Genomic DNA, 13017 nt, shown 5'->3' on the forward strand with positions numbered 1-13017 from the left:
TACAGGCACCCCCAACACTGCAGTACCTATGACATTCCCTGCCTCTCACTGGACAACACTGGGCCAGCAGGAACTGTCTAGTCATGAGGAAGACCTGTCTGGTCTCCTCAACAGACTAAATGTAGCCCATCACAGACGTTCCCCTTCCCAACCAAACATGGTGGGCTGACTACTGCAGGTGGTGAGCCCTGCCCACCCAAACATGGTGGGCTGACTACTGCAGGTGGTGAGCCCTGCCCACCCAAACATGGTGGGCTGACTAACTGCAGGTGGTGAGCCCTGCCCACCCAAACATGGTGGGCTGACTAACTGCAGGTGGTGAACCCTGCCCACCCAAACATGGTGGGCTGACTAACTGCAGGTGGTGAGCCCTAACCTAGTTTCTGATGGCCGTATGCTCAGGAATCTGCACCCTGATGAGTGCCCAAGCATGCTGGCACAGGGTCCAGGCTTGTGCCACAGGTATAGGAACAGACCAGTGACTCCATTGCCCTCAATGAGATCCTCCTTGCCCAGGGCCTTTGGGGAAGGTGCCTTTGATCATACGGAGAGACATTACAGGGACTGGCTGTCTTCATCTGGATTGTCACCTGTGACATCCCAGATGGAAACCCCTGGCGGGGGGGGGAGGGGGGGAACGCTACAGAATCAATTACATATTGAGGAACTAAACTTCACTTCATTTTAAGGCATTTAAATGTGAATAGCCACTGGGTAGTAACTCCATATTGGCCCTCACAGTCCTGGGTGCTGTCGGTCTGGCTATGACAGCTAAACTGCTGTTGTAGGCAGCTCGCCATATGCCTGAGTGGGCAGAGCCCCATCCTCATGTACCCAGCCTGATCACAGCCGTGCCTAATATATGAGGTCACACATTTCCTTACTGGTTAAGGGAGTGGGCGTGGAACAGAAGAGAAAGAAAAGCAAGTCTTGGTTCCTGGGAGCTTGAGAGGACTGACCACAGGAACACAACCAGCTCTTGCGTGAAAGAACTGGGCACAGCCAGTACAGGCTGAGCCTGCAACGGGACAGACATCAAAGATTTGCTTTCAGCCTGCTCGTGACTCTCAAGAAGTATCTGGGGACACTGCTCACCCTCAGCACAAGGGCTAACTTGCCTTCAAGTTCAGCCCATTGAGCTAGGCATGGCGCCCATAATCCCTGCACTCAGGAAGCAGAAGCAGAAAGACCAAGAATTTGTAGCTAGCCCGTGCTACATAGAGACCTCGCCAGAAAAATACAAATCCCATCTTCCTGCTCATGCTCAAAAATGCCGACCTAAGCAGTAAATGCTTCCAGAAGCAGAGCTCTCTGGAGCCCTTGTGAGACCATACACGCTCCTCGGAAAAGCGGCACTACGAGTTCAGAGTGACAATGTGGATGTGTCTGCAATATCCACCAGAGATGAGGAGGGCAGCAGGACCCAGCAAACAGAAGCGTCACCTCACCCTCCTCTTTATCCTGACAGCCCCATTCCTGAACAGCCAGACCCACAGTCAGTCAAACTGTGATCTAAGACTCTACGGCGAGTCCTTTCTGAGCTCTGGACGCCATGAGAGCTAGGAGGTAAATGTGCTCTTTTCAGAGGCTCAAGTCCTGACCCAGGAAAAGGAGAACGTGAACCTTATTTAGAAGTGTAGAAACACAGTGTTTTACAGATGAGGCCACAGTGGAACAAGAACCTGGTGTGATCAGTGTCCTTAGTACTCATACACACACACGGAGAAAGAGACAGAGAGACAGAGAGAGGAGGGGTGGAGGGTGACGGGGCAATTCACAGAGAGACCTATGAGAGCTGCTGTCCCAGACCCCTGAGAGCACATGGCCTTGCCAACTCTCTGATCTTGTACTCCTGACCCCCAGAACTGGGAGACACATTTCCATGGCTGAAGTTCCAGGCTGTGAGACTTAGGTGACCCAGGAACACACACGGAGCCTGTTCTTGGTACCTGCCTGCCTCTGACCACACTGACCTCCCATGCTCTAAGAGGTTTTTTCAGTCTCCTACCCTGAGATCCAGCTGCCAAGGGACCACCACCTGCCCTACACACGACTTCATACCTGGTATGAAGAGTTCAGAAAGTGAACTGACCGGTTGGGATGTCAGCACTACCTGGTTTGGGAGACTAAGTCACACTACTCTCCCTCAGTGGATGTCAACTTTCCCACATCTCTCTGTAGCAGGAACGCACAACGACTGGACCGAATGATCTCTGTGAGCTTTCAAGTCCAGAAGGGATACAACACAGGGCAAAGGTCACAGACAGAAGCTTGGGGAGGCTGGAAAGTCACACAGCCTTCCTGCCAGCACACGTCCCGAGAGCTGAGACAGGGCTGGTCTCATTCTCCCAGGCTCAGGGAAACACTCATTTCAGCATGGACTGGCTCTTTTCCCAGGACAACACAGCACCCCTGGTGCAGAGGACAAGCATGAGAAGTCTGGCCAGACTCACGGAGTAAGTACTCCACGAGTGATGAAGCGGACAAACACGCTTCCCACACCCACCTCTCTAACACCAAAGCCAGACGAGAACGGCATCCACAGGAGGACCTCACCTAAATCGGATGGGAAAACCAATGCCCCGTGCCATGAAAACTCCTCCCAGGCCATCCCTGTTTAAGACCTAAGCCACAGTCCACCCACTGTCCCCAAAAAGGGAGAACTTACCCACACTGCTGAGGGAGCTGCTGCTCTCTGAGTCTGAGGGCATGATAGACAGGACACTGTAGGTGGAGCCTGGGGACAGAAAGGGAGACCAATATGTTACTGACCCAGAAGGGCCACTAGTCCACAGCCCAAGCTCTGTTACATCATTCTGCTGCACCAAGGCTAGGAACCTGGAGTCCAGATCACAGGGAGATGGTGGGCTGTAGAATCTGGACCTGGCTCACTCGGCCCACCTTTCTTTTTCACACTCACACCCTGCTGCTCTAGAGTCTGGTCAATGGGTACAGGAAGTCCAGTCTGCCAGCTGCCTTCTGTCCCACATGACCATCTGAGTTTCAATCCCCAGAATCCATGGTAGAAGGAGAGAACTGACTCCACCAAGTTGTCCTCTGACCTACACACATGGATGCACTCCTGCACTCACATGTACATGTACACACAAACACACACACCACCACCAACAACAATAATAAATTAGTATAAACATGGCCATACAACAACAACAATAATCATAATAATAAATTAGTAAAAATATGGCCATAAAGATGGCGTAAAAGGTAAAAGTGCTTGCCACTAACTCTGATGACCTGAGTCAATCCCCAGGTCCCACATGGTGAAAGGAAGAAAACTGCCCTCCCCACACACTGAATAAATGTAATAACATTTTTAATAATAAAAAAAATCAAGCTACTCAAAAACTTATGAGCAATTACAATGTCACCAAACAGTGAGTAGCACATTCTGTTCGGTGGCCAACCCCACCCCCTCTCCCCCGCCGACCCACACACACACACACACACACACAATGAGCGAGGATAGGAGCACTGAGAGTGAGTCAGCACCTAATGTCATTAATTTACTGCATACACACCACCGTTAGGATTTGGTTTCAAATGTTTCCCAATGCCACATGCAACCTGCCAACCTCAGGAACAACCTATGGACTGAAACGTCTGCTGGGCAGCACTCGGCATACTGAGCAAAGCACCGGGCCTGCTAGACCCTGGTTCCAGCCTGCATGAGGAAGACGTTCGGTCCCACATTAGGTCCTGTCCCTGTCCCCTTGCATCAGTGACATGTCACACTAAGGACTGAAAAACAAGTGTGTATATTGCTCTCTAGGGCCACAACTGATACAAAATTAAAGGGCAAGGCAAACTGATGCCACCGGGAGACCACACTGGGGAGGGGAGGGTGCAGAAGAGCATGCCAGGCAGGGGTGGCAGGTCACCTAAAACGGGTATGAAGAGGAATGTTTCGTTCCTGGACCCGGGTGAGTGAGCACAGGTAGGGTTTTTTTTTGCTGTAAGGGCTCTGAACAAGCCTTAGGGCTCTCACTAAAAGCTACAAAGAATTACCCAGAGACAGAAGAGGCCAGATTCAGAGGGTTCTCTTCCCTTTTTCACCTCTTCTCCTAGGTCCAGGACCTCCATTATCACGGAAGGGAAAAAGTAGAGAGAGATGCAGGGGAGGGAGGAGATAGAGGGGGAAGGGAAATGGGGAGGGAGACTCCGGGCAGCAGATAGTTGCTGGCATAGTGAGGAAACCCCCAGAGGAGCAAAGAGCACCCCAGAGGACAGGAGACTGCGGATGGGATGAGTCCGCCTGGGAAGAGCAGAGGCATCGAATATAAAGGCCTAGCAGGAGTAAGCTGGCCTGCTTATCAGACAAGGAGCCGAAGAGGGAGGAAAACAGGACAGCATGCAGTAGGGTGAGCAAGATGATGCCAGTGGCCAGCAATGACTGGACCTCATCACTGAATTCTCTAGGCATTGAGGGAGTCTGGGTGTCAAGCAGGAAGGAGTGGGTAGGTGTCTGGTCTTCCAAAAGAACAAGACTAGACTCCAATGTGTCCTCTGGCATCTCCACAGTAGTTGATGATGCTGTCTGCAGAGGGAAGGGCAGTGGGGGGACCCAGCACTCTCCTGACATGACAGTCACAGGGCCATGTGCACATCATTTACAGGACACTAGAACCAAAAGCAGTCCGCCCATCTCTGAAATTCTAAGATCCAGATAAAAAAGGAAGAAGCCATGTTCATGCTCCCATATTTCAAGTCCCATCTACCCTAGTAACCCCCCAGCCTAGAACTATGTAACTGAAGCTGACTTTGAACTTCTGACCCTCCTATCTCTGTCTCCCAAGTGCACCACCACACCCTGTTCATGCAGTGCTGGGGACTGAACCCAGAGTTTTGTGCACACTGGACGACTGAGCTGCACTCCCAGCTCTACAACAGGGATTGCTGTGCACTTCACATCTATGCACTTTTGCATCAAAAAAAGGTACATTGCAATTTTTTAGTTTCTTAAACTTTTTATTTTTAGTTAGAACATTAATTACACATATTTATAGTGTACAATGTGATGGTTCAACACACACACACACACACACACACACACACACACACACACGTCAATATGTTACACATTGGTCATCAACAACTGCAGGTGATGTCCATCACCTCTCACATTCTTTTTTTTTCAGTAATTTTTTTCTATTTTGAGATTATAATAGAATTACATTCCCCTCTCCTTTCCTCCCATCAAACTCTCCCGTGTACCCTCCTACACCTTGCTCTCTTTCAAATTCAAGGCCTCTTTTTCTTTTTTTGGTTTTTTCGAGACAGGGTTTCTCTGTATAGTTTTGGTGCCTGTCCTGGATCTTGCTTTGTAGACCACGCTGGCGTTGAACTCACAGAGATCCGCCTGGCTCTGCCTCCTGAGTGCTGGGATTAAAAGTGTGCACCACCACTGCCCAGCGGTCTCTTTTTCTTTACTTGTTGTTATGTATGTGTGTTTGTGTGTGTACATTGCACAAATATAACTTGCTCAGTCTGTATGTTACTTATATGCAAATTTTTACGTCCTTGTCTTTACTGTATGGTACCCTTGAAGTCAGACACAACCAGGCCATCCATAGACAGCTGCGAAGAACAAGACTCTAACAACCATACTTCAGTTCTAAACTCAGGAACCGTCTTTTTAGATTTTGTCTGTTTTTCTCTATGGGGACCAGGAAAGTTGGCCAGCCACTCTATGGTGGACTGTTGTGAAAAGATACCCACTTGGGAAAGCCAGCACAAATAAATGCTCCCAGTCACACCCGCAGAAGTCTGTGCTCAACTCAATCCAGCTTGGCACTTCAGCCTGTGCTCCGTAGACACCACTGTCAGAAGGGAATGCTTGCTTCTTCCGCTTCCTGGCATCCCCAGTGTCCCATCTTCCAGTAAAGCAGCACCCCCTGCCCCTCCCACACACATCGCCTCCTCCTCCTCCCCACAGCGAATTTCCACTGGTAATTAAGCTTGGCCGATACCCTCCTTCCTCCCTGCCTCCTTCCTCCCTAGCTGGGAGAGTACGTTTCACATCTTTGCAACCAATACGTTCTGTTCCTCTTCCCTGCCCCCAAAGTCCTGACCGGGCTGTGTGGCCTGCCTGGGGCAGAGTGACATCTTTATATGCATCTCTGGGCATCATCCTGGCCCCTCCTCACAGGCAGCTGGCAGAGCTTCTTGCCCCAGCAGGGCTGGTGGGTGTGGGGAGTAACTGATTAAGACCGAACAGGGTCCAGTTTTAACAGTGTTCTCCGAGATGTCACTGGGGGAAAGGACCCAAAGACAACACTGTCTGAACAGTTTTGTCTTCATAACTATTGTCTTTAAGGTCCTATGTGATCAGGACTGTTAGCAGAAGGCAGGGGAGTTAGCTCCCCTCCCCCAACCCAGCCACCCACTCCCCCACACCCACACACACACCCACACACACACCCACACACACCCACACACACAAGCTACACAGTGCCCTTTCAAAGCTGATAACTTCCTGAGGGGCAATTGTCTGGCGTCATCTCCCTCTAGGGTTTCACAATCAAACCTGAAGGCCAACAGGAGTCCCACCTCAACCCAGCATACTTAGATGTCCTATCTAGCCCCTCCATCTGCAGTAGCTGTAAGAATGTGATGATTTCCCTCAATGCCCAGAAGGGACTGTTGAAACTACCTGAACCCTAAGGCATCCTAAAAAGCTTCTGTGGAGAAGGAATGCATGCTACCCAGAAGCCCAGGCCACTGGACACTATAGAAGCAGCCCAGCTCTCCTCACAGACGCTACCTGAGTGCAGGCATGCCTGTGAGACCCTAAGCAAACTGAAGAAACCCAAATGGCGTATGTGAAAACATCTCCACAGAGGACAAGCTTCAGGTGGATGTGTGAGCTTGAGAGTCATCTATGTGGGTTCTCTACCATCCAAGGAACTGCTTGGGGACCTAGTTAAAGGGTAGATCAAGGTAGGACCTGAGACTGCATTGCTGAAAAGCCCCAGGACATGTGACCACAGACCAGTGGTGCAGGGACCATGGACAAGAAGCAAGGCTGAAAGGGACATAAACAGGGCTACAGATGGAAGCTTCCATAGAAGACCTGGGAGGGTGGGGGAGGGGGGAGATACTCTGGGAGACAGCTGACCTAGTGACACTCTGGGACTGCCCTCCATAAGCATCATCTATGTCCTTCAGAAGAGCTCAGGCCTGCTAATTCTGTTTACAGTGTGACTCAGTCCCACTGGGTCACCAAGACCAACTTCAAAAGAACTTCCAGAACTGTGGTGATAAGGGAATGCCCCAAGCTCCCAGGCCCCTTTCAGCAGCCTGCAAGTGCCAGGGCGCCCCTTCAGCCAACCCTCCCCATCCACCCACCCAGTCACCTGGAATTGTAAAGGGCTGGGTGACTCAGGCTTCCACTATGGAAACTCAAAAACAGCTGACTAGTATGCAGAGGTCCTTGGCCACCAGGCACCCTGAGACAGCATGGCCACATGCCTATTCTCAGGCAGCTCTAAAGCCCCAAGACAGCCGGGATCAGCAGCAGGTGCCTGCCCCACCCTGCTGTCCTCCTACAGCTCACACCTGAAGGACTACAACCCACATGTCCAATCAGTCCCAAACACCATGTCAGTTGAGAGGAAATAGGCTCAGGTGCTCCAGAGGCTCCACACCTGCTCGGAGGGGCAGGAGAGTCTCTCTCATCTGAGCCTGTAGGCCAAAAGAACTGGTAGTGGCCAGAGTACAGCAGGAAGTACCAGCTCCCTCCCTTGGGCTTATTTCACAAATCCACCCTTACCTCACCCTTGGGCTCTCTGTGTGTCCATACGCTTACGGTAACATGGGGATGATGGGAATGCTTCCCTCGCAAAGGTCCTGTGAGGATCAACCGACTTACTCCACCAAGAGTGTCTGCAACAACACCTGACATGGCCCCAAGCACAAGCTGCTGAGATTAGATTCTGGCGAGCCAGGCCGCAGCAAGCCCTTCCTACCCTGCCCGTCCCCACTCCTGCATTACCTAAATGGCCGGCTGTGACAGTGATGAAATCATAGTCCATAAAGAAACTGCAGACTGTGTGGCACTCTCTAATAGTCAATGATAGCAGCTAATGGGCCCTTAGCCTAGTAAGTGCTAGGACTGTGCATGCGTCGGCTCATACTGCAGACATGGCTTCAGTTAACACCCATAATGACCCTGAGGTCGTCATTAGGTTCATTTTACAGAGGAGGAAACCAAGGCTGTCTCAATTACTCAATGTGTGTAAGGGAGAGCTATTAAGGGCAAAAAAGGACACAATCCACGCGTGCTACCCTTCATGTCTGGACTCTCGGGGCTCTGAAGTGGCAGGACGTCCTAGAGAAGATTGTAGAACATCACCAGCCCTCACTGGTGAGTCACTCCCTCCTGACTATGGAGATGGGGAAAAGGTGGGTAGTGAGAGCCCTTGTTCACTGCTCATCCCCTGTGGTGCTGGATTAGAAAAAACCCTTGAAGAACTGCATGGCAGGCAGCCCCTGTTCCCGCTGGACACACTGAGACCCAACAATGGAGGCTGACAAAACAGGCATTTCCAGGAACTAGAGTGGTGACCATGGATGGCTGTGGGGTGCATCACACGCTGACTAAGGCATGTCAGTCAAGAAGTCCTACCTATCCCGTGCACCTTAGGAGTCCATCTGAGGATGAAAAGATGCTAAGCGCCTCAGTGCACAGAGAGCTGGTGATTCAGACCATGCCCGATTTGTCCTCAATGTGCACAATCCAGCCAAAACAACTGGGCTTGTACATCAGGATTTGTCATAGGTTCCCCACCCCTACACACGGAGGTAACACTATAGCGTACTTTGCAAAGTTTGAGGACAAGTGCCTTTAGCTTGGCGAAACAGCACAGTAATGGTGCTCATCTCTCCCCTGTGGGGTCAGCCTAAGGACTACTAATCTACTTGCAAAAGTGGCAAGGTGGCCACTGCCCAGACAATGGAAGCATGCACCTCTGAGGTGAAAAATGGCATCGGGGGAGCAATGAGAGCACCGTTTACCTGAAGCTCTGTCCTGTAGATACTGAATCTGGGAGATGAGAGCCCAGGAAACTCAGAGTTCAATTGTGTCTCTGCACATGCTCTCCAATCTGGAACCCATAACATGAAACCAGAGAGGAAACGAAGCATGCAAAGCCAGAATTAACGGAAATACACAACCTTCTTGTTTGCTACCTGCTGGCCTGGTGGGGGTGGGGCGTTGGGTGCTTGTTTTACTGGGATGAAAGGTCAGGTCAGAGAGCCTCACCTCCACCAGCAGAAGGCTCCGGGGACACCACAAGCGAGTACCTAGGAACACTAACTCCTTTCAGATAGGCTGAGCTCCCTTGTGGGAGGTGAGCAAAAGGGTGGAAGGGGCCTGGTACTGTCAACCAGAACCAGGTAGGGACAACCCTTAACACTGCCTTCCATCATGAAAACAAGCCTGACTTCCTGCTGTCGCTCTTTACTAGGATGCGTGGCATATTTGCACCCAAAAGGTACCAGAGGTACGAGGTAGGGTCTTGGAGCTTGACAAGGGAAGACTGGACCACAGTTACATCCTAGGTGGGCAGGGGCAGGACAGGACAGGTGTTAGGAGCTCCTGACAAAAGTGTAAAAAGTCAAGAATGTTCATTTGTTAGTGATGTCTGCAGCCAACCTGACCAGGGCCAGCTACTAGAAGACCCTGACCACAGTACCACTGCCCTGCCCTGTGGTACATCCATGCTCAATGTGGATAGTGTGGGGAATGACAGCCAAGTTCCTCCAGGCTCCAGTTGGCATTACCAATGGTCAAACCTGTCTTGAAATACACTCCCTAAGAGCTCTGGGAGCCACACAGAAAGGTTGAAGATCTCAGAAGGCCTCTGACTTGGCCAGCCCCTGTACCCAGGCTGGGCTCGGTTCCCATGTCCACCAAGAGAAGAGGACACCTCCCTGGAACTCTGGCCTTCCTGTCCTACAGACTCCACTGCTTTCCATCATCTCAGGATGTCAAATGGCTGGGGATTAGGTGGCTGGGGATCAGCCCATTGTGTGTCCCATTTGTGATCCCAAGTCAGCTGCTCCCATATTCTGTGTTTCTTCCTTGCACTGGCAGAAAACCCTTTTTATGAAGAACCTGTGTGCCACTGATTACACCTCTCTCTCCACGTCTAAACGAAAGCCTGTTTGTGTAGGCTAGGAAGGCATGATGGCTACTCTCAATTATCACTCTGGGCATGCCTGTAGGGGATTATCTGGATGGCATTAATTGAGGTGGGACCATTCACCCACTATGGGTAGTACCATTCCCTATGCTGGGATCATGAACTGTACAGAAAGGAGAAAGCTGGGGGTAGAGATGATCAAGACACATATTTAACAATGAAGGAGGAGGAGGAGGAGGAGGAGGAGGAGGAGGAGGAGGAGGAGGAGGGGAGGGGGAGGGGAGGAGGAGGAAACTGAGCTAACTGAGCACAGCATTCATTACTGTTTCTCCACTATGGATGGAATGTGACCAGTTGCTTCAAACTCCTGCTGCTGTGACGTCCCCACTGTGATGGACTGTAACCTCAGACTATGCACCAAATAAACCCTTTCTTCCTCGTGTTACTTCTGTCAGGGTGTTTTATTACAGCAACAGGAAGAGTAAGACAGAAAGCCTTTTCCCCCTTTCCATCATTCGGCTAGACAGGCCAGTTCCAAGGCAGCTCTGCCCTCCCTTACAGACCTCCTGTTCCCCTGCTGCATGCTGAACAAACCTACCTTCTCGTTCAGTCCTCATTGCCACCTGAATGTGGGCATCAGACAATCAAAGCAAGAGAGAGGGATTGGTGTACTGTACAAGGTGCCCCCCGCCCCCGGTGGGCATGTCTGTACTGGGAAATGGTACCCACACCAATGCTCAGAGAAGGTCGCTGAGGTGGCTCAGAAGGCAAAGGCATATGCCACCGAGCCTGACCCACATGGTAGAGACAACCACCTCCCAATCTGCCCTCTGACCTCCACACCTGTGTTATGGCTGGCACGCACACACACTAGCATACTAATACAGAGAATACTGGGAGGTCGGGGGGATACAACAGAGAACAAGACAGATACCACCCTGTCCCCCTAGAACTCACATGAGCAGTGAGGGGATGAAATAAAGAATACAGGAGGGCTCTCTGAGGAGCTCATGCCTGAGCAAAGACCCAGAAGTGTAGAAGTGCTGCAATAGGACTGTCTCAAGCAAGGGGAGGGAGTGCAAAGGCCCTGGGGCCAGATCGTAAGGCCTGTGCAGTTTGGATGGGGTAAGCTGCAGTACAAGTGAGGTCGCAGGAGGGCTGGTTCAGGTGACCTTACAGGCCACAAGAGGAGGTTTCCTCTGAGTAAGATAAGGAATCTCCAGAAAGTGTGCATGCTTTTCTTTATTGTTCTTCTAGCAACCCCTTTTCCTATCTATATGTATACAAAATACAAAATAAACTGCCTCCTCTCATACATGGACACACAAGGAAAACAAAAAACAGCCGAGGGTGTAATTGAGCTAGACCAGTGCTTGTCTGGTACGCACACGACTCTGGGTTTGATCCCCAGCACCACACACACTGGACAGGTGGCTCATGTCTGTAAGCCTAGTACTCAGGAAAGTCAAGGTTTGAGGCCAGCCTGAGCTACATCAGACAAGAAGAGGAAGGAGGAGGAGGAAGAAGAGGAGTAAGAGGAAGGGGAAGAAGGAAGAGGAGAAGGCTGGGTGATGGTGGCACACGCCTTTAATCCCAGCACTCAGGAGGCAGAGGTAGGTGGATCTCTGTCAGTTCGAGGCCAGCCTTGGCTACAGAGTGAGTTCCAGGAAAAGCACAAAATTACACAGAGAAACCTTGTCTCGAAAAACCAATAAATTAATAAATAAAATATTTTAAAAGAAGGAGGAGGAGGAGGAGGAGGAGGAGGAGGAGGGACTTACAGAAAGAACATGAGAGTGAAGTGTTCTAGAAGGCACCATGGGAGGTTGTCCTCTGGCCTCCACAAACACACACACATTTGCAAAAGACACTTTGAGCTGGTCATGTGAAAGTCAGAGATGCTCTCCCAGAGAGGCAATTATGTAGGCGATTGATTGGCCTTGACTTCCCACCAGGGAAAGGAAGGGTTTGTATTGAACTAGAAACCAAAGGGTCGTCTAAAAGAACTGCCAGGCCACACCTGGAAAGGAGCCCAGAGCTGGCTAGTGATCTCTGCCATGGGCAAGAGGGAGACCTGAGTGTTGCCCCTGGGTTTCTACGTGCTGGCCCAACTCCAGAAGCTATTTTATGGTACGTAGTGCTTGGCAGGCTTATTATAATTAATTGCTAATTGGAATTAAACTCCAAAATCCAATCTGTTCTCCAAACTTTTTTTTTTTAAGTTCTGTTTTATTTATGGGTATGTACAGATCTGAGTCAGTGTGAGTGTATGTGCACATGTATGTGCAGGTGCCCAAGAAGGACAGAAGAGGGCACTGATCTCTGTAAAACTGGAGTTAGAGGCATTTGTGAGACACCAGGGTGGGTGCTAGAAGGCCAACTCTGGTCCTCATGATTGAGCACCAAGTGCTCTTAACCTCTGAGCCGTCTCTCCAGCCCTCCCCATACCTCATAATACCAGGACTGAGAAAGAGCCCTCCATGAAAAATAAAATGGTGCCTCTCTCTTCACATGGATTCATTTTGTAAAGCCCTGACCAAAGCACAGTCTTCTGATCCCAGACATCCTCTCAGATAAGGTGACACCATGTGAAATCATCGCCACTGCCAACTAGCTAGCACCTGGTGTGAATTCTCAACCAGCAGCCTTCAGAAGAAAGAGTCGGTTCCCAAAACTGCAGGGCACATGGCACGTCTAGCCCTACAGAAATCCACTTAGCTCTCCTTTGCTCTCTCCTCTGCCCCGTTCACAGTAGGAGCAAGGGGCTTCCAGCTGAGAGCTGACCAGTGGGCTACCACACCCACGCATTCAAGCAGGGACAACAGCTATAGAGGTCGTTCTCCAGCCCCACCAA

At 50.7% G+C, this 13017-nt stretch overlaps 1 protein-coding gene across 1 annotated transcript in view; it reads right to left on the reverse strand.

Moving 5' to 3' along the window:
- Positions 1-13017, reverse strand: part of Dlg5 (discs large MAGUK scaffold protein 5) — a 110839-nt gene that overhangs the window by 66879 nt on the left and 30943 nt on the right. Inside the window, exon 2 of the mRNA XM_059273865.1 lies at positions 2669-2737. Within this exon, the coding sequence (XP_059129848.1) occupies positions 2669-2737 (69 nt within the window). The remainder of the gene's footprint in view (positions 1-2668; positions 2738-13017) is intronic.

Source organism: Peromyscus eremicus, chromosome 9 (assembly GCF_949786415.1).
Source record: "Peromyscus eremicus chromosome 9, PerEre_H2_v1, whole genome shotgun sequence".
NCBI lineage: Eukaryota > Metazoa > Chordata > Mammalia > Rodentia > Cricetidae > Peromyscus > Peromyscus eremicus.